Source organism: Strigops habroptila, chromosome 4, assembly GCF_004027225.2.
Source record: "Strigops habroptila isolate Jane chromosome 4, bStrHab1.2.pri, whole genome shotgun sequence".
NCBI lineage: Eukaryota > Metazoa > Chordata > Aves > Psittaciformes > Psittacidae > Strigops > Strigops habroptila.
Genome location: NC_046358.1, coordinates 7,354,871 through 7,374,358, shown reverse-complemented (window position 1 = coordinate 7,374,358; position 19,488 = coordinate 7,354,871). Strand labels below are relative to the sequence as shown.

General features: G+C 41.5%; 1 protein-coding gene across 3 annotated transcripts; it reads right to left on the bottom strand.

The window, feature by feature from the left end:
* Nucleotides 1-664: 664 nt before the first annotated feature.
* Nucleotides 665-16,648, bottom strand: LOC115606219 (carbohydrate sulfotransferase 8-like). Of its 3 annotated transcripts, none has more exons than XM_030481744.1 (4): nucleotides 16,464-16,648; nucleotides 8,317-8,427; nucleotides 5,691-5,838; nucleotides 665-5,236 (listed from the first exon to the last, which is right to left on the bottom strand). In XM_030481744.1, exons 3-4 carry the CDS (start codon nucleotides 5,782-5,784, stop codon nucleotides 4,386-4,388), a joined length of 945 nt encoding a protein of 314 aa, XP_030337604.1. In that variant the 5' UTR covers nucleotides 5,785-5,838; nucleotides 8,317-8,427; nucleotides 16,464-16,648; the 3' UTR covers nucleotides 665-4,385. The 3 variants fall into 3 exon arrangements, with proteins under 3 accessions (XP_030337604.1, XP_030337603.1, XP_030337605.1); XM_030481743.1 differs by lacking the exon at nucleotides 16,464-16,648 and adding an exon at nucleotides 15,103-15,449 and having other exon boundaries at nucleotides 2,588-5,236; XM_030481745.1 differs by lacking the exon at nucleotides 16,464-16,648 and adding an exon at nucleotides 15,103-15,449 and having other exon boundaries at nucleotides 2,588-5,236; nucleotides 5,691-5,834.
* Nucleotides 16,649-19,488: the final 2,840 nt, after the last annotated feature.

The following is a 19,488-nucleotide window of genomic DNA, read 5'->3' as shown; positions in this document are numbered from 1 at the left end:
TCTTGGTCAGAGGATACTTCTGTGGAGCAGCAAACACTCCAAGTTTCTTGCTCATGCCTTTTATTCTGTTCACAGCTGTCCTGCTTTGGGAAGTTCTCTGAACAAGAAACCACTAGTCACAGTTAGCATGTTAAGACTCACACTGCGAAAAATTAGGATTGCTGATGGGCAGAATCATCACTTCTAAATGGAGGAAATGCCTGCTTCAAGGAACAACTGGTGATATGGTCTCCATTGCTGACATGCACTGATCAACTACCAGATCTCTATGTTATACTTCCACAAAGAAAGCGTGGTGTCAGGTTTGTGGATACCTATCCTGAAAGGTTGTCTGCGTGGACATCCATGAGAATAGGAAAATCTCTCTTATTTCCTCCCTGCTTATAGATGGATTTGTAGGAAAGCTGCAAGCTTGACTTCACAAGATTTGTTTCCTTTTCTTTTCCCACTTAACTCCATTTTTCCTCCAAATGGGAACACTCATTAGTATTTGCTAGTTCTTGAAAAGTCCTGTGAGACAGCTTTATATTAATGTACCAAAGCAGAGCCAAGTGCCCTTCTGTTTATTGTTGTCTAACAGGATGTGCCCTATGTTATGATTTGATGGAACACCTCCAGGTCTTTTTTATTAAACAGACGTTACTGAGAAGGATGAACAAACAGATTAATGTGTTAACTCACTATGGTTTATTAAGGTAATTAGAAACAAAACATAGCAATGGCCATATCACAGGCATATACCATTAAACCAGAAGATTAGATATAGCACCTGCTACCCCTTTGAATCCACCACAGAACCTGAGCCCCAAGCCCCACCACAGCCCTCCACCCCCACTCCCAACTGCAAGCACCCACCCTCCCACGAAAACATCACCCAGAGTCAGCATCCAAAGGAAAGAAGCTCCAATGAGGGTTCTTTAGGCAAAGACAGGAAGGATGCCGGCTCAGCTTAGAGCCTTTGTTTTACACAGTACACTTGTAGGGAAGGCTGTACAGGAGAGCTCTCTCCCAGGACATGAAGAGACATGAAGAGAGATAAAGTTTACAGGTGTCTTGCAGCTCTTGCGGGCTGTAGGACAAGTTCCAGAGTCTTCATCAACTTTTATTACATTACAATATCAAGAATGAAAAAACAGTAAGCCCTTTCATCAGCAAACTTACTATGCTGTCCAGTGGAATGAGTCTTGGGGTTCACCTGGGAAATAAATAAGGTGCTACAGTCCCCACTCTGCTCTATTGCTCACACATTAGGAAATATTATAAACCACAGTTTTCCACAAGCACTTGACAGCTATCATTAAAAAATACAACCAACTCAATGCAATTACTAAAGACCTCGCAATTTTCTCCTGCAGATGCATGTTTTCAGCTCAGCCTGAACTTCCGTGCCCATCTTCACAAGCTGTGAAAGCTTTTTACAACATACAGCAAGTGGCCATTGTTTTCATTAACTCTGAGGCATATTGCAGAGCTCTTACATACTCCTGCACCACAGCACAGCAGCTCTTGGGTGGGGGATGTGAGGAAGTATTCTCAAGCTCACAGAAATGGAAATGCAGTAAATTGGGTTGAGCATTAAAAGATGCCTACATGGGAATGCTACAATATCCTTTATGAGGTAATGTCCATTTTTTTCTGTTTTCCAACAGATATCAGCCTGTTATGCTCATTTTGTTAGCACTGGTAATGCACAACTTTTATCACACTGCTTCCTAAAACTGCTGTTATATGTGCACACATGCACACACATCTTCTGCAGGTTTCTTTTGTTGAGATCCAAACCAGTTAACAGCATTACAGCAGCCAGTGGTTCCAGGCAATGTGCTACTTACAGTTTCCTATAGGCAAATGTCAAATCTGAAAGTCCACTGTGAATAGTTAAGAGATTTTTCTGCACCAGTAGATAGCCTCTGTTACTGCCTAGTGCTTGTGATGAATGAATTAGCCATCCGTTTTCTGTCAGCACTGTAGGAAGAATATGAGATCCTGTGTGAAAGAGGAATTAAGAATAGAAAGCAACTCGCATCTAACAGCAAGAAACTGGAGGGGAGTGTTAACTACTTAAGTGCTGATAAGAAAGACACTTATCAAACTGTCAGTATCATTTCTTCAGAGTTTTCCTAGGCTGGCTGTTGGTGCCAGAAAATTAAAGTGTCTTTAGATATACTTACAGCTTTAGATATACTTATAGCTCTGGAGGGATCTGTCATGTAGAAGCAAGTTATGAAGCAAATCTTATTCCCCTCTTCCTCTGCATGATCTGACAAAGAAAGTAGGAGCAGGTAGCTGGAGATGGCTCTGATTCAGGGGAGAGGGGGGGAGAGAGAGAGACTGCAGCCCTCTGCATAGCCACGTGATGGAAGCCTCCTGACAGGAGTCATTTCCAGCTTCCTCTGCCTCAGCACAATTCAAAAGTAAAAGAAATCCACATGAATTACAGGGTTGCCAGGGCAGCATGAGCAGTCCAGTATCAGGGGATAGCAGGACTGTGGCGACACCAAATATGGTGGTGGTAAAGGTGAGATCCAGAACCATGAATCACTCCACATAAAATCACAAGCTATTTTAAACAAAAAAAACCCCTGTTTTGCTGTTCTTGCTTGGCCTTCTCAATTTGGATCTCTCCCTGTGCCAAAGCTGCCCCATTTACGGAAGAGTCAGCCATGCAAGAGCTGCCAGATGTACCGAACTGTAGTCCTGGCTTTGTGTGCCATCTGCCATCAAGGAGGGATGTAGCGAGCTTCTTCCTCTGCCTCCTCCTGACACTGTGGTCCCATCAGTGTCTCCAGCTGATGTTCAATATATCACTGCATCTTCCCACTGAGGTAGACCACCCTGCATTGGAAGCTCTCTTCACAAACCTCATGACCCAAATCCCATTGCATCCGTTTTTACCAGCCTTCTTTTCCTTCTCCCTTGGCCATGCTGCTGGCAGCAAAGGCTGTACAGATTGGTGGCTGCAGTGTGATTAAGTTATTTTGTCCCTGTCATTTTCTATGTAATTAGAAGCTGTGAGCCAAGTCTGGATCCAGGACTTGCCTGCCAGCCTTTGCACATTTGCAGATATAGCTGATAGGAACTAAGTGATTTGAGACATTTTCAAGTTAGCTCCTGAGAGAGCGACATCCCCTAAAGGTGGTGCTAATACTCAGTTTCTAAAACTTGCTACGATTAATATGATCACAAATTAATTTCCAGTGCGACTAGGCAATAGATTTTCAAAAAATGGAGCAAGTCTCAATATAATAGCAGTTATAGATCTAAAAGCAAAGCCACCTAGGAAGTGGATAATGACTTGAGTTGCTTCTCGCACATGCTTCATTGCTCCCCTCACCATCATTCTACAACCAATTTCTTTGCACTCAATCTCCTGTGAGGTGAGAAAGCAGCAGGCAGAACAAATGTAGTACCTGAAGTTACCCAGCTACACCTAAGTGCCATGTTCAGGCAGGTCCCGAGGGCTCATGGGCTCCAGCAGGCACAAATTGGGAAAGCCCAAACACTGTCCTGCCTGTGCTGACTGCCCCGTCAGCTGACTGGGTGGTAAGTGCTTTTGGAGGACAGAGAAGAGTCACCTTTCCACTGAAGGTTTAGATCCTGCAACACCTCAGTTGTACAGTTTAGAGGGTACCTCTAACTACTTCTCTCAAAAAAAGATACATTTTTCAGGCCCTCCCCCTTAAATCCGACCATAATGCTCACAAAGGTGGTGAAAAGAGTTTGTAAAGTCACCAGGAACACCAGACTTGCTGCTCATCAGAAGATTTTAAAGAGATATAAGGGAAACCTTGGCTGGATTGCTGCCAACTAAGCTGCTTGAGGGATAAGGCTGGTGGGCTGTGGTGACAGCACTGCTAAAAGAGAATATAATCAGGCATTAAGTTCCGTGCAACACAGCTTCAAGCATCTGAAGTTATTTGCTTCTTTTCTACAGGATTCATGATTGAGGCTCTTGCAGACAAAGAGTGGTTTGACTCTAAAGCAGGTAACTTATTGCTTCTTATGTCTTTTTCTAATAAAAAGTTAAAGTCCTTAATGTAAAAAAACATTATGTCCTAAAAATATTCATTGTGAAAAGCAACATTCTCCATCCTTCCCCTACCTTTTACCAACAGACAAGATCTATTATTTATAAACAATCTTCACAAAACAAACATATGCCATTAACGATCAACCAGAAGACAATCATTTCATATAGGTAAAGTACTGTACAGTACAACAGATCATGGCAGAGATTTGTTATAAGAGTGCTTAGGATGATTAACCATGTCTCCAACCACCAGCAGAATCTCAGCAGCAGTCAGTCAACAACCCACCTATCAAGCACTGTGAGGACAGGTTCAGCCCATTTTGTACAAAACAAACTGTTCTTTGTTTAACCTACGTTAGTCATTCAGGGAAAAATAATCCTCATATTCCATAGTATAGTTGAATAAGAAAAAATCCATTTGATACAATTTTTTGATCTTCTCAATTTGTTCTGAGTTCAACTGTCTGAGGTACTCCAAAGTGATATCACCATTAGTTCGTTTCTCCGAGCCATACCTCTTCAAGTCGGGGAAGTGCAGGCTCTTTGGTGCTCCAATGGCCTCCAGAACATGCTCAGAATCTAACCTAAGAGTTTCGTACTTACCCAGAATATCATAGTGAATGTTGCAAGGATCACAGAGCAGAAACATCGGTTTCCAGTGAATGTCAAGACTATTTGGTGGTTTTGCTACAATGAAATTGACAAACTCCTGGAAACTCACTTTTCCAGACGAATTTTTGTTTTTCCTGAACATTGCCTTAATCTCATCAGCAACAGTGCCACTGTAGAATGGCTCAGAGTGCAGAAGTTTGTCTCTGTAAGCTGAAACCAGCCGTTCAAAGGGATGTCTGGTGAACATCACTTTGGTGTAATTGTTCAGAAATTGTTTTTGCATGGCAGGAGGGTAAGCCACCAGCCTCTTGATCACCGAGGTTTGGTGGATGTGGTCATGCTCAATTTCAGAAGCTTCAGCATTTAAGTCTGCTTGGAGAAGAAAAATAGTTCTCTTCCAGTTGGAGCAGCCTACCTTGGGCACCTCACAGTAGATAAATTTATGTCTGTGCTCCACAAAGAGCTGGCTTGCAACCTGAGAATCCAATTTGCTTCTTAATTTGAGGAGACTGTTCTTCAGACAGACAGAAGCCAGTGTGCTTTTGCGATCATTCTGAATTGCCAGCCAGTCTTCAGCGGGATCAGGAAAACCACCTGCAACCAAGAAAGAACTTGAAACCATCAGTGTGAAATAGACTTATTTAAATCTCTTTGTGACAATCATAGCACTCATTCTATCATCCTGCATACAAAAACTAATGAAGATGCTAAAATCCATTTTTTGTTTACTGTCACCAGACTCCACCATGGCAAACACACAGTAAACTATCCTGCTTAGCGAAAAGTCTGTTAAAATGAAAACTTTCAACATGTTAGCAGTGTTACTTTAAGCAAAATTGATGTTCTGACACTTCTAATGTCAACTGGCCCTTTGTAGTGCTCTTCCTCTCATATACTGCTAAGCTAGCTATCACAGTGGCAGGGCCTTGGATGTTTTCACAACATTGTTTACCACTTAGGCTCCATAGTTACTTTCTAAAATGTTTGGGAAAGGTACCCCTGGTTCTAGAATACATTCAGTCTTCTTGTTGGTAAATTCTTTACTCACCTGTTAGGTTTTTTTGCCTCTTACAAAAAAAGCCAAAAAGAAATATCCCAAAAATAAAATTTGGGAGAAGGAAAATTAACACCTTCTGGTTCATATTATTTTCACGGGAAGGAGGAGGACATGAACTCTAAAGTGGAAATCTGCCTTTCTGTCAACAAGGAAAAACAATACAAGTTAGACTTTATATGACTGATATAACAAAGATAACAGGGTATTCCCTTACAGACTTTATAACAGCAGAAAGACCTTTTAAACCCTATAAAAACAGGCTTTGCTAATAAGTAAAAATTCTCCTATGAAAAAGCTCACCACAATTATACTGTTAGGCTAAACAGATACATAATATGACCATTTCAAAGTATTAGAAAACATAAAACATACATTCTTAGAACAATGGACTGCGTATGAGCAAATGCTTCCCCCTTCTCCTCATGTAAATATGGTGTTCCAGCCAAGCAAACTTTCTATCCCTTCACATCGTGTAATAATAACTTCGTTTATGATTACAGAGTTGTATTCTTTTAAAAAATAACATTACTTGTTAGAATCTGGGAGTACAAAGTTTTCTGTAACCTGCAACAGGCTTATCTGCAAGCCTACGATACATTCAGGATGAGATTCTTCCCATCTCTTGCCCTGTTCCATTTTGTACAAATAAATCAATATAATCAATAAATATGCAGGAGAATCCACAATCCAGAGAATCCTAACTGCTAATAACAGATGAATTGTCTCATTCTCTCTCTCTCCCAAACAAAATAATGTTTGCTGTCATTATTGCTGCAGCATAAGAGCTCCCAAATGTTTCACTGTGGCAGGCAGCATATAGAAACAGAGCAGAGGAAACAACAGGAAAGGAGATGTCTGTCCCATGTTAGAATCATAGAATCAGCTAGGTTGGAAAAGACCTTTAAGATCAGCAAGTCTACCCATTACCCCAGATAAAAGGAGAGAAGACCAATGCAGTCCAACACGCAACGTATTCCCTCTCCTGTGCTCATTCATTCTGTCCGTTTGCACTTCCTGAAGAGAGTTTTCTAAGACCTCTATGCAAACTTCCTGTGTTGCCCCCATTAGAAAGCTTTCAGTAGCATGCTTTTCATCATTTTTTGTTTGAAATAGCAAAGTTAAGTGCAAAACCGTAACTACTGGCAAATGTGACTTTCTATTTCTGTCCCATAAAGTCTGCACCATCAAAAAAGTCAAACAACACCATCTTCCTTTTCCACTTTTCATTTTTTCACCCAGAACCTGCTGGCAATAAAAACATCATTGCCTGGATTTCTTAAGGATGTAACTTAAACTTCTTTCTGTTTTGTTTTTACGGAGATACAACAGGACTACTCTGGAACTTATTTGTGATGCCCCTCACCCCCTCAGTGTGGATGTACATGAACTCCATAATGTTCATGTATGGAACATTACATATGTTCCATATGGAATGGAACTGCCATAATGGAAACTCTTCTTGTGTGTTCTGAGAGAGCACTAGAGGCAGCACTAGTTAAATTGCTGAAAATGTACTTGCACATAGGGCTTCTTCCTTTCAGGGGTGATGGGTGATTATTAGGTCACACATCTTTACCCAAATATCTTCAAACTCAGACAGTTAACAGCATTACTCATGATTAAATCTTTCTTAGTTTAGGCACGACCTGTGAAATGGAGAGGGATGACTGTTCATTCTCTCTGACCTGTAAACATCATTATGAACACATCTGCAGTCACATATATTAATAATTTACTTGTGTTATATTCAATTCAAATCAATAGTAGTATTTTTACGTACTATCGTATTTAGCCAATATTTTTGTGTTTTCTTGGCTGAATAAGACTACTATAAAGGCTACGAGAAAAAACATGGTTTAATCTTCAGCCTTTAGCCTTTGCTACGCTGCACATCAATTCTCCCTTCATCATGTTATCTATTGATTTCTAATGCATCAAAGGCTACTTTCAAGGCCAGCTAAAGTCAAGATAGGTTGTTCATTGAACTCACGAGGTCCAAGACTGGGTGATCCCTTTATATTCTTCTTCACAAGTGGTTTGAAGATACTATTTCATACTGTGTAGCAATTAAAATAAATAGGACACTAAACAATTCTGTAAAGGGACTCCTTGTTAGAATATGGTTAGGAGAAAGAAGTTAGGCTTCATTTACCTTAAATGCTGTCACTTCAGGGTGTAAGAGTAGTTACTGTTATCATACCTGTCTCAGAAATCAGAAAATTAACTAGATAATTTACCCTATTTAGATACTTCTATCATATATATTTGTTAATTAAATTACTGGTACAGAATATAAGGTCTGCTGTAAAACACATTTCATGTTGAAACGTGTCAATGGGTCACCAGAGGACACTTGCTTCCTTGAGGGAAAGAAGTTGTTTATGAGCTAGGGAAACACAGGAGACGTCTTCTAAGACATCTGCATATTTGTGGAAGCAAAAGAATCCTTATTTTAATTCAGGAGAATAGCCAGACCATAAGCAGGGATAGAACAAGCTAAAAGGTGACAGGTAAAATCTGTCTGGACCCCTTAGAAAACATCAAAGTGCAGACTGGATGTAAGAGCTAAAGCCATCCAATATCAAGTGAGATCAACATGACAATTCAGAGAACCTACCTGAAGGTGAAGTCCAAAGGCTTCTTCTGAAGACGTTTTCTGATGGGGCACTGCAATACGGAGTTCTGTACAATGCAAGGTCTTCAGGGATGAAAACCACCTAAGAGCAACCTGAGGAATAGGAGGAAAGAAAATTCTGAGAGCTGTTTTGTCAGAAGAGGGACAAGTCACCTGGAAATGAAAAAAGGGGAGGGGAGGGAAATCCAAACTAAAAACCACCTTCGTGATACATTCAGTGTCAGTAGATCAGATGAACTTTTTCTTCTATTTTTTCACTTATGTGTTTTCCAGATATTTGTAATTGTGTTGTCTGGTTTAGACGTAAGGAATTAATCCTTCTATTTGCATTTTACCTCATCCTACCCAGAATTAAGTGTGATTTAAGGTAAGTGGGTAACTACAAGGCATTCCTCAGTCAAGGTGTGGTGAGTCTATTAACACAACAACTCCATAATAGTCTAGTTCTGCTGTAACCAAAGGGCAGCAGAACAGACTCCCACAGGCAAAGGAGAATGACAGTACCACAGAACTCAAAAAAAAAAGCCAGAAATATCTTATAGTGAAAAGTAACACAGCAAATAGAGATCTAAATGTCTCTTTGAAACAAACATATACCCAGAGGGAGGAGAAATTACTAAAAACTCATTATAGGGCATTAATCTGCTTTGTTCTTGTTACACATAGTTGGGGGGAGAGTTGTAGATTTTTTTGGTTTTCATTTTTAATGAAGCATATAATTGGGTTTTGCTTGTTCTTCAGATCACATCATTATAGATCAACCATACATCGCTATGGCTTAATGTGTCCAGCTCTGCATGTCTTACCAGATTCTGCAGCTTTCATTAGAAATCCTTTTATGACTTTCTTGGACATTACTACCAGGCAGTAAGAGGAATGATCCTCATAGAACTCTTTCTTGCAGAACCCTTTCAGAAGGATTTCTATTAGGTGATGAGATTTTTTGAGGCCTGTGTGTTAGGGAGTGTTCAATTCCTCCAATGTGTGTCCAGCTGATGTGATGGATCAGCTTTCTAGTTTCTTAGCCAAAATATGCTGCAGTATCAATTTGAATGCTTTATACAATTCTAAATCCACTATATCAATGTTATTACCTTAATCAACCAAATCCAAACAAAAATAGTATGTCAGTGTGGTGAGATCCATTTCCTATAACATAATCCATAATTGCTCAAGCCAAGAGTGGTATCAAACGGAGAACAGATCATTGGAGAAAGCAATGCTAATCATCTTACGTTCATGCAAGACAGGGAAAAAGGCCCGAGGCCTTCATAAAATGAGTGGGTTTTATTGAATTTCAACTTTCTTTGCACTGCTGATAATTCTACCATCTCTCTCTGCTAATCCATTGTTAAGATTCTTTTCTTCCTTCTATACACGCTCCTCATAACAAAACCAAAATAAGTTATATCATGTTGTTTGTGTCTTTGTTCTTAAGTTTGCTGATCATAAAATATTCTTTCCATTCTTCTGTTCCCTTCAAGAAATTTATGACAATTTTCTGCTTTGAATTACTTTCAACATCCCCTTTTTTTGTGTGCTACATTGGGTGTGGAGGAGTGACTGGAAACCTACTTGCACATCCCTGTATGTCAAGCTAGATCATCTGACACAGAAGAGTTTTCTATCTCAGTGAGAGGGTACTTTTCCAGTGCACTCACAGAATTGTCGTATGCTTGAGTTATCAGATAACTTTATCCGTTAAATCGCTTTCTGTTGGTTCATTCACCTCATACTTGCTTTTCATTTTGTGATACTAGACCTTCTGCAACTATCCTATACGTCTGTTCATGGTCTGGACTTTAACTATTCATACCATATGCAGCCACACCACAACCACTCACACTTACCCAACCACCAACCTTGGGTTTGTAATGAGTTCCTTTTCCCCTGATGAAAACAAGGTCTGATATAGAATCTCTAGTACGCTTTCAATTAGGAAATAGACAGTCCAAAGATGTTTTAACGAGAAAGTCAAGTAAGTAAACGACCTGCACATCACGCGACCAAGCACCCAGGGAATACATTGCGTCGCCTTGAACAGCTATCACTGGTACATCATTCTGTCCTTGCACTACTAAAACAATAATTCATAATATAGCATTCCTTAATCCATTCTCCTGAACCAATTGAAAAAACTGCAGTTTGTAAAGAAGTATTAAAAAATCAGTCTGAAAAAAACAATCTTTAAAAAAATTAGAAGTCCTATAACTGGAAATGTTGAATAATGTTAAGTCTTTGTATATGGCACCTATTACCCAAGTACTGAAATTCATGTACACACACTCGTGTGTGTATATATTTCTGAACTATATGGATGTGTAAATAAATACATACAAGCGTAGTTCAGAAACACATTAATATCAGTTATATTGGCATACTATTTGCTCCAAGTAAACTAACTAAGTAGTCCGATAAGGATTTAAAGTCTCCTGCTGATAAACTTACAAAGACGTGTCTCAAGCTCATTTTTTGCAGACAGGCCTTGGTCACAGCTGAGCATACGGGGTGATCCTCTGCACCCCACTTGATGATAAGTGGGACTTGCCAGATTAAAAGAATGAACTTACAACACTTTTTTGTGTTCCTGATACATTTGAAGCCAGAAGTTAAAAAAGGTACCAGTAGCGCAGTTCAGTGGAAGGCAGGTAAATCTCTGGAAACAGATAACATTCTCAGTCGCTGAGTCCCATTCTGTACTTAAACCCTGCTAATCCCTTCAAAAAGACAACTGCAAATACATACATACTGATATGTACCTGGGTACACAGAAGGTGAGGAGCGGATGACGTGTGGAAACCCCCCAGGAACAGCCAGAATAAAAAAACAAACAGGAAAAACAAGCTTTGCTGGATGAACTTCTGATTGTGCTGCTATAACAGGGTAAATTGTGCCTTTAGAAGCAAGACCCTTGCTCACCCAAATCTGTACCCACCTTGTTCCTGTACAGCTCGCTATGGATGGACAGGAGAGAAAGAGGGAGACCCCAGAAATTGGAGTCTCAGCAGGCAGGCTGGAAAATCATTAGTGGATTAGGGACCTCCAGCAGGCCACAGTCAGTCAAGGGCTGGAAGAACCATCTGATATAGGTCATTTTGCCAACAAGAGCCAAGGTCTGACATCATCTCACTTGCAGCAGCAAGGGCTGAAAGGAGTTGTGCTCAGTAGGTGGAAGCTCAGGTACAATCTCAGTAGGGAGACAACGTATGAGCTAGACTGCGGGCTACTGAGGAAGAGACTGAGAGGGGTGTCTCAGAATAGCACTCTTCACAGCAGTTAGGTGGGTACAAAGTCACAACTTCCAACACAGGCACAAGCTAAAACTCTTGTTCCCTGCAGTGGACATCTCAGCCCTCCCGTACTGCATTAGATTTCTCTCTGGTCTCAGCAACTGCAGTGCTACTTTCCTCATTGCCACTATTAAACTGCTTATTATTCTGATTACATCATCTTCTCATGCCTATCTTTTAGATTCTCCTTCTCTATTTCATCCCATGTCATCTCCTTGTCTTGTCTTCCAACGTTTTTCTCTACCCGTCATTTCTCATGCAGTATTAAAAGCTCACCTTTACCTCCTGATCAGTCATATTGCTAGCCCCTGCCACCATTAGCCCCCAATAGCAAACAGCTTCTGCTTTCTCCTCTGCTGCCCCCCTTTTTGAAAGAAATTTCTGAAGCACCTACAGAGCTATTACGTTTTTCACCTAAAATCACTCTTTAAAACCCTTCTTTTCAGGGATGCCAACACCAGTTAGGCTGCCAGTGTGCTAGAACTATTACCAAACAGCCCACAAAAGAGCAAGCTAAAGGAAGAGCCAATTTGGGGATGAAAAGAACCAAAATGAGGAGAAAAAAGAGTACATGGGAAAAGGCAGCACAGAGTCTGACAGAAAAAACGTCCCAGAGAGGCAGGGAGCAGCAACCTGAGTGGCAGAGCCCAGGCCACGGGAAATAGAAAGGCTGTGTAGCCTGCTCAAATGATGTTGTGGGAAAGGGAGGTTGAGAATGGGAGTGGAATAGACGTGAAGTGCAATTCGGTGAAGATGGAGAAGAACGAATTCAAGGCAATGAGTACAGAAAGGATTATGCAAAATTCTCTAACAAACAGAGATTAAATGCACCGCAGTCACTGGAACCCAACCCTTACTTGTGTGATCAAATTTGTCTCTGTTTTTCTTCCTGTAGTTGTAGCCAGAAAGGCCACAGGCTTTTGATTCTGTAAGTGTGGCCACTTCCCACTGATATTGTTAGGAAGCAGTGAGGGACAGCTCTTCCCTTCAGGATGGGGAGCTGGGAGACAAGTGCAATAAACACATGGCCAGTGTGGCAGGGGCCTGACCAGCCTGGATCCAACAGCACCCCTGAAGGGTGAAGACCTGGAGATGGTGGCCAGGTTCAGCCAAGAAACCAGATCATCAGGCAGAGCCATGGTGCCATCAGCTCATGGGTGGGCCCAGCCTGGCTGGGCCATGGGGAGCTGGGGACCAGCCCACCTGCAGCATCGCTGGGGCAGGGACTGATGGCCCTTGAGGGGCTGACATGGGCTGTGGGCAGGGTAGGAGAAATCCACAATGGCAAAAAAGCCCCAAAGGGGGCTGGGCAGGGATAGTTGGTGCCCTGTTAGTGCTTTTGGGGCCTGACAGACAATATGAGAACAAAGTCCACCCCCTCTGCTTCATTACCTGGTAATGGACTGTGGGGACTTCTTACCTACATGTGTAATTCAAGATCCCATGCACGTATCAACTGCCATTTAAACCACTACAGAACTAACCATAGGACAGCAACCTTTACCATTTTCTTTTAGGGAATCTAGATGAGCCTAAGAAACTTGGAAAGTAGGAAGAAAGGGAGAGAAGAGAGTATGGAAGAAAACCTTAGAACATGATGTACTCCTGCTACGGTGCCATGAATAACCTCCTCTCAGGCTTGTTTCTGGGAGATGGGGCCTCACAAAATCCCTCTGCTTTTCTCACTATATTGATAACTATGTCTCTGGCTTTTCATGTGTCTTAAGTCCCCTCCCATATTTCTCAGTCATTGTCAGTAATAGCAATGTTGTCCTTGCCATTGAAGTTTATCCACCTTGTCTCAACCCTAGATCCCCTCCTGCTTTTCCCTTCCCTGTGTAAACTTGACTCATTCATTCCTGCTATTGCATACCAAACAGCATAGCCAGACTGACTGTAATAGTCCAGCCTCTTAGCACACAACCCCCAGGCAACCTCCTGGCTGCTGTTCACCTTGTTATAGCCTTCTTGTATTCCCTCCACTAGTACCCCTCTACCATAACTGATTGCAGCCATTATCTCATTTTCTTTTCTTATACTCCAGTGCATACAAAATGTCTCTCCTTGAATTAGTTTCCTTTTTGCACCCATCCCATCAGCTCCTTCCATCATTCTAGTCCAGCTTTTGACCCTCATTTTCAGGATCCAACACTGTTTATTTTCAAAGCCATACCTCTACTCTCGCTCTCCCCAACTCTTCCTGTGTTATACTCCTCCAAAGACTCCTGTGCTCATGTACAAGTACTTACACCAATGTTTTGGTGCCTGCTCTTTTACAGAAATACCTCTTCACCTGAAACATCCTTACTGACAAACTGTGTGTATGCATTCTTCTCCCTTCCTACAAGAATCTAGGCCTATTTTTCCTTTCTTTTCTGGTCTCCTCTATATTGTGAGACAAGCTGCTCAGCAGAAATGTTCTGTTTAAAATCTGCTTTATGAAACATGTTTTTACATCATACTATGGCACATGTAGTAGCAAATATGAAGAAGTGAGGAAAGAGAAGGATTAAAGTGGTGCTTGAGCTAAATCAGAGAGCATAAGGTGAAGTATCTCCTGGCTTTTGGCAGCACAGTCTTGAAACTAAAGAGCTGACACCTCAGAGTATTTAGCATTACAGTACACTCTAAGTTCAAAATAGTCTTGCCGATTCAGTTACAGATATGAATGCTCAAAAAATCTACAAATCTGTTTTTCAGAGCCTGCTCAAGCACCCAGAAAATGAACAATGGACAGTCAATGAGTGTCTGAAAAGGTGGGTGCTCCACATCATGTGGAATTATTGTGGCAGACAATGAACTCCAACTCTCATCCTAAAACCTCTTGCCTGACTCACTGCACACCTTCCCTCATCTGCTGTAGGTAGTGGGGATCCTACTGCACAGCCCTAGAGCATCTTAAGAGCATGTCCATCCTGTGAACTGCATGTGTCAAGCTGTGTGGAATATCTTGTTTCTTAAACACAAGTGTTAAAAAACTACCGAAAAATGTATTTATGTGGCATCATAACAACATGCACAACAATCACTGTCAGTGGTAAATCATTTGGCTCCCTTGATTTTATGATACTCTAATGGAATAACTGACAGTGCAGCAGGTTCCTATCTTCTGAACAGACCCAGCATCAGTAATAACGAGACCCAAGCTTGTCAGACTTACCCGCTGACAGCCACAAAATGGCAAGGCTCAGGCATGTAGGATGCCATCCCTGGCATTGAAGGAGCTTGTCCCTGCTTCCCCTGCTCCCACCATCAGCACGGCCTGCCCAGCCTTCCACTCCTGCTACTCCCAATTCCACCTCCTTGCACCCCACTCCCTAGCAGCTCTCCAACACTGAGTTCCCCTCCTGCTGGACATAATTTGCATGGGCACCAACGCTTTTCCCTCATCCACCACCCCAGGTGTGACCCCTTCTTCCCCAGTCTCTGCTTCCACTCCTCAGGCTAAATTTTAACCCGGACTCAAGCAAACCCTTACCTCCAAAAGCCATCCTTGTATTGTGTCCAGTCAGCTTGCCCAGCAAATCCTGTTTTCCACCTTTCCAAATGTCCATCCAACCTCACTCCGATTCTGCTGTTCAGCCTTCCCCATGCACAAGCCAGCTCTTTGCTGGCTCCCACCGCCAGACTCCTCCCTTAGTCTCCTCAGTCAGCCTCACAGCCCCCCACACTTCCGAGCCCAGCTCATCAGATCTGTCTTTCCTTCTTCCAAGCCTCCCACACAGCCACACTGCTTCTCGCTCTCAGTTCTGTACTCAGCTAGTCCCAGGCTCTGCACTTCAGCTCCTCTATCTATTTTAGTATCTCCCAAACTATACTGACACATTTTCCTTTCTTTTCCCTCCCACATCCCTTTTCACACTACTGATCAAGGCACAATTTCTTCCTGCTGATTTCGTTCCTTGAATCTATTTCACCACTGATCCCCAACTTTCCCCCATAAAATCTTGCTCGTGCTTGCCCTGTTATTTAAAGTGGATGGTTTACTCCCCTGTGCCACCTCAGTCCAGCAAAGGTTTCACTGAGAATATACAAGAGGAATCTTCCCTTAACCTCATTTTTCAAATGCTTTTTCCAAAGCCTGCAAAGTACTTCTTAGAGGAGAGGTCACCGGAACCATTTAGGATGAGAAAAAAGAGCATAGTTTCCAAACACCCTGTATAAAAAGATGTAAATTATCTTTGCTCAAAGGCTTTTAAAAGTTATCCTGAGGCAGATACCTAGCATGGAGAATTTCTGCTTAAACACTTGACAAAATCCTATGCAGCTGCAAACTGTATTGAAACAAGAAGAGTCAAGGTGCATATTACCATTAGGAAAGCCAGAAAGTGAATGGGAGCTTCCATGTCTTCATTCAGGCACCAGAATCCTTGCAGAGCCAACTTTTAGCTGTATGTTAAACTCCCCTGTTCTTAACTGAGGAGAGCTACGGCAATGAAAAAGAGACTGCCAAAAAAATCCTCTGTAGATTCACTTCATCTTGGTGTGATTTCACATGCTAAATAATGTCTCGGTTTATTTCTTGAGAGATTCAATGGCAATTTCTAAATATATAAATGAAAAAACCAAAGCAAACCCAAAAAACCTCTGTGACAAAGAAATCTTTCTTTGTGAAGATTTGACTATACTATGAAAATCACGGTAACATGAAAAACTATTAACAATCCAATTTTACTCACCAATCAGAGAACCTCAGTGGAGATTTCCCATTCCTTTGAGTGATGGTAAATAGAAAATAAAGATTAGACAAAGAAAGATCAATCCAAAGAGACACAGTACTTTAATTTTATGCCTAGGTCTGCAAAGGAAATAGGGAAGAGGTTTTTGTCTTCTCCTTACCTGGACTTCAAGGCTGGGCAAAGCGTTTCTGCATCCACATAGATGTTTTCCCAGAAGAGCATCTGAAATGCTGTAAACGGAGTATTTGTCTTTGTTTTGATCAAACATCCAACTAAAAGATGCAAGTGTTTCCCTGTGAACGTTTAGGTAAGCATCTCCAGTTGCATATTACAAAGCAGTGTGCTGTGTCTGTCTCTGGGTATAATGAGCAGCATTTAACCACTCCCTGCGTATGGTCTACAGCAGCTGTCAGAGCCTGCCAAATCCTTCAACAGCAGCCTGCCAAGAGGCTGCCTGCTAAGCAACCAAGAAGGAGGATGGTTGGGAACATGAGGGTAAAGGTAATTTGGTTGAGAGCAACTGTGATGTGATAATGTATATTATTTTTAGATGAGGGACAAGAGAAAAGATCAATTCAAACCCAATGGACTCTATACAAGAAGACTCCAATAAACCCTGGGAACTGGAAGGTTAAGTTCTCATGGGAAACACGGGCAAAGCAGAAGGAATTCAGTAGAGTTGGCAGTTCCTTAAAGGAATGATGTTTAGGGTACAAACACAAACAATCCCACACAGTAGGAGGATAGGAAGTATGGTCAGAGATCAACTTGGCTAAGCAACATGGTCTTCAATGACCTGAAACACGAGAAAGAAATGTACAGCAAGTAGAAACCAGGTCAAACTCCTAAGGACAAGCATGAAAGAATAGCACAAGATGCTGAAACAAAGTCAGAAAGGATAAAGCACAAATTTAACTACACAAAGAAATGGACATAAGGGATAGCAAGAAAACAACTCTGTAAGGAAAAGAAAAACCTAGTGACAGCTCACCTGCAGAAGGCTGAGGTACATTTTCCATCACTCTTCATAAAAGGATGACCCCTAATTACACAACTAACAACTAAAATCAGTAAGAAAGAATTCATCTAAAATAGGAAAAGAAGAGGTCTGAGAATAATTGGAAATACTGCAGTTCACTCATCTTCAAGTATGCTTGTACAACATGTCTCCAGAAGAGTGCTCTATCGGTCATTGACCGTACTAAGTCTCACTTAACTGTGATAGGGACCTACACCCTGCACAGATATAGATGGCTATTTTATGAGCAGCTAAATTTAGGTGAAATGAGTCCTATCTCCATAGTGACAGCTGGGCCCGAGGAAGTACATATGAAGATACCCTGAGAACAGAGCTGTTAGCTTCCTCTGCATAATCTCAGAAGTCGTGTGAGAAATGTGTGAAGAGGTGACCACATTGCTCATATTTAAAAACCAAGAAATGACGAAGAGACAAATTCTGAAAAAAATACTATAATTTAAAAAAATTCATGAAAGGAGAGAGATAGTTTTTAAAGCTATATTGCTTTATATTTTTGACATGTTGGCTATTAATTTCTGTAACAGGGCAACAAGTCTCATAAACGGAGAAGAAGCAGGTCATGTAATATGTTCTAAGAATGTTATTGACATTAAATCATAACATTTTCAAAAGTAAATTAAATGAATGTAAATGAAAGTAAATGAAACTACTTCAGGGAGAGTCAAAACTACCGGGGAAGAAGAGGGGAGGGGAAAGGGGGGAAATAACCACAGACTTTAAGATTAGTTTTTAATCATTTGCTATCGAACTCCAAGAATATAACCAGTGAGATTCCATCTGGATCTGCTCATGGCCACGTAATGGCCCAAGTCACTAATGACTTGGATAAAGTCCTTCAACCTTGTGGATAACGATAAGCCCAGATGAACAGGTAACACATTGCAGGACACATTAAATCCAGAATGCTTTTGACAAATAAGAGAAATTATCTATAGGAGAAAACACATTTATTTTTACCTGTGTTTACAAGTGTGAGGTTCTGAGGGGTTCCATCGACACACTGGAGGGAAGGGATGCCATTCAGAGAGACCCTGTCATGCCTGAGACATAGGCCAATGCAAACCTCATGTTTACCCAAGCTGAGTGCAAGGTCCTGCACCTGGGTCGGAGCAATCCCAGGCACAGCTATAGGTTGGGTGGAGACGTGATTCAGAGCAGCCCTGAGGAGAAGGGCTTGGGGTGTTGGTCAACGAGAAATTGAACATGAGCCGGCTTCAGTGTGCGCTCACAGCCCACAAACCACCCATGTGCTGGGTTGCATCAAAAGAAGCGTGACCAGCAGGTCTGGGGAGGTGATCCTGCCCCTTTACTCTGCTCTTGTGAGACCTCACTTGGAGTATTGTGTACAGTTCTGGTGTCCTCAACATAAGAAGGACATGGAGCCTTTGGAGCAAGTCCAGAGGAGGCCATGAGGATTATCAGGGGGCTGGAGCACATGAAGACAGGCTGAGAAAGTTGGGGCTGTTCAGCCTGGAGAAGAGAAGCTGTGTGGAGACCTCATAGAAGCCTTACATATAAAGGCAACCTCTATCTTCCTGCCTGAGCACAGTCCTTTCAACTATAACCCACCATTGATATCAGTGACTGAGGCCCAAAATGCCAATAGCTGTGCTCCTGAGCCCATCTTCCATTGAAGTTAAGTGGAGGATGCAATAAAATGTTTGATAAACTTAAAAGTCCCAAGCCCCAAGTTCCAGTACACGAAGCAATAGCTGGTCCCTTGAGGATAAAAGATGCATTGATATTTTCAGATGTAAGATAGATTTTTGTGACAATGTGGAATTGTTTTATGGTATCAGTATTCTTATAAGGCTGCAAAGATGAGAGATGTCAATCTAAACTATGCTAATTAATAAGAACAGTATCTAAAACTAAGTAATAATTAAGATAAACCTCAGCTTTCCCACAACTTCTACTCCTCTAAAAAGAAAAGAAGCAATAGCAGCATCTAGATTTAGGATAACTAATGTAGCCTTGGAAAAGCACATCTGCATGAAAGCCTGCAATGGCACTCTCTGAAAAGATCATAACCTTTTTAATTATTCACTCTGCATTGATTATGATTTTTAACAGATCCTAGTTCAGGCTGAACATAGCAATACAAAGAAAATATGGCTTTTAATGGTCCTTTTTACAGTTATTTAAG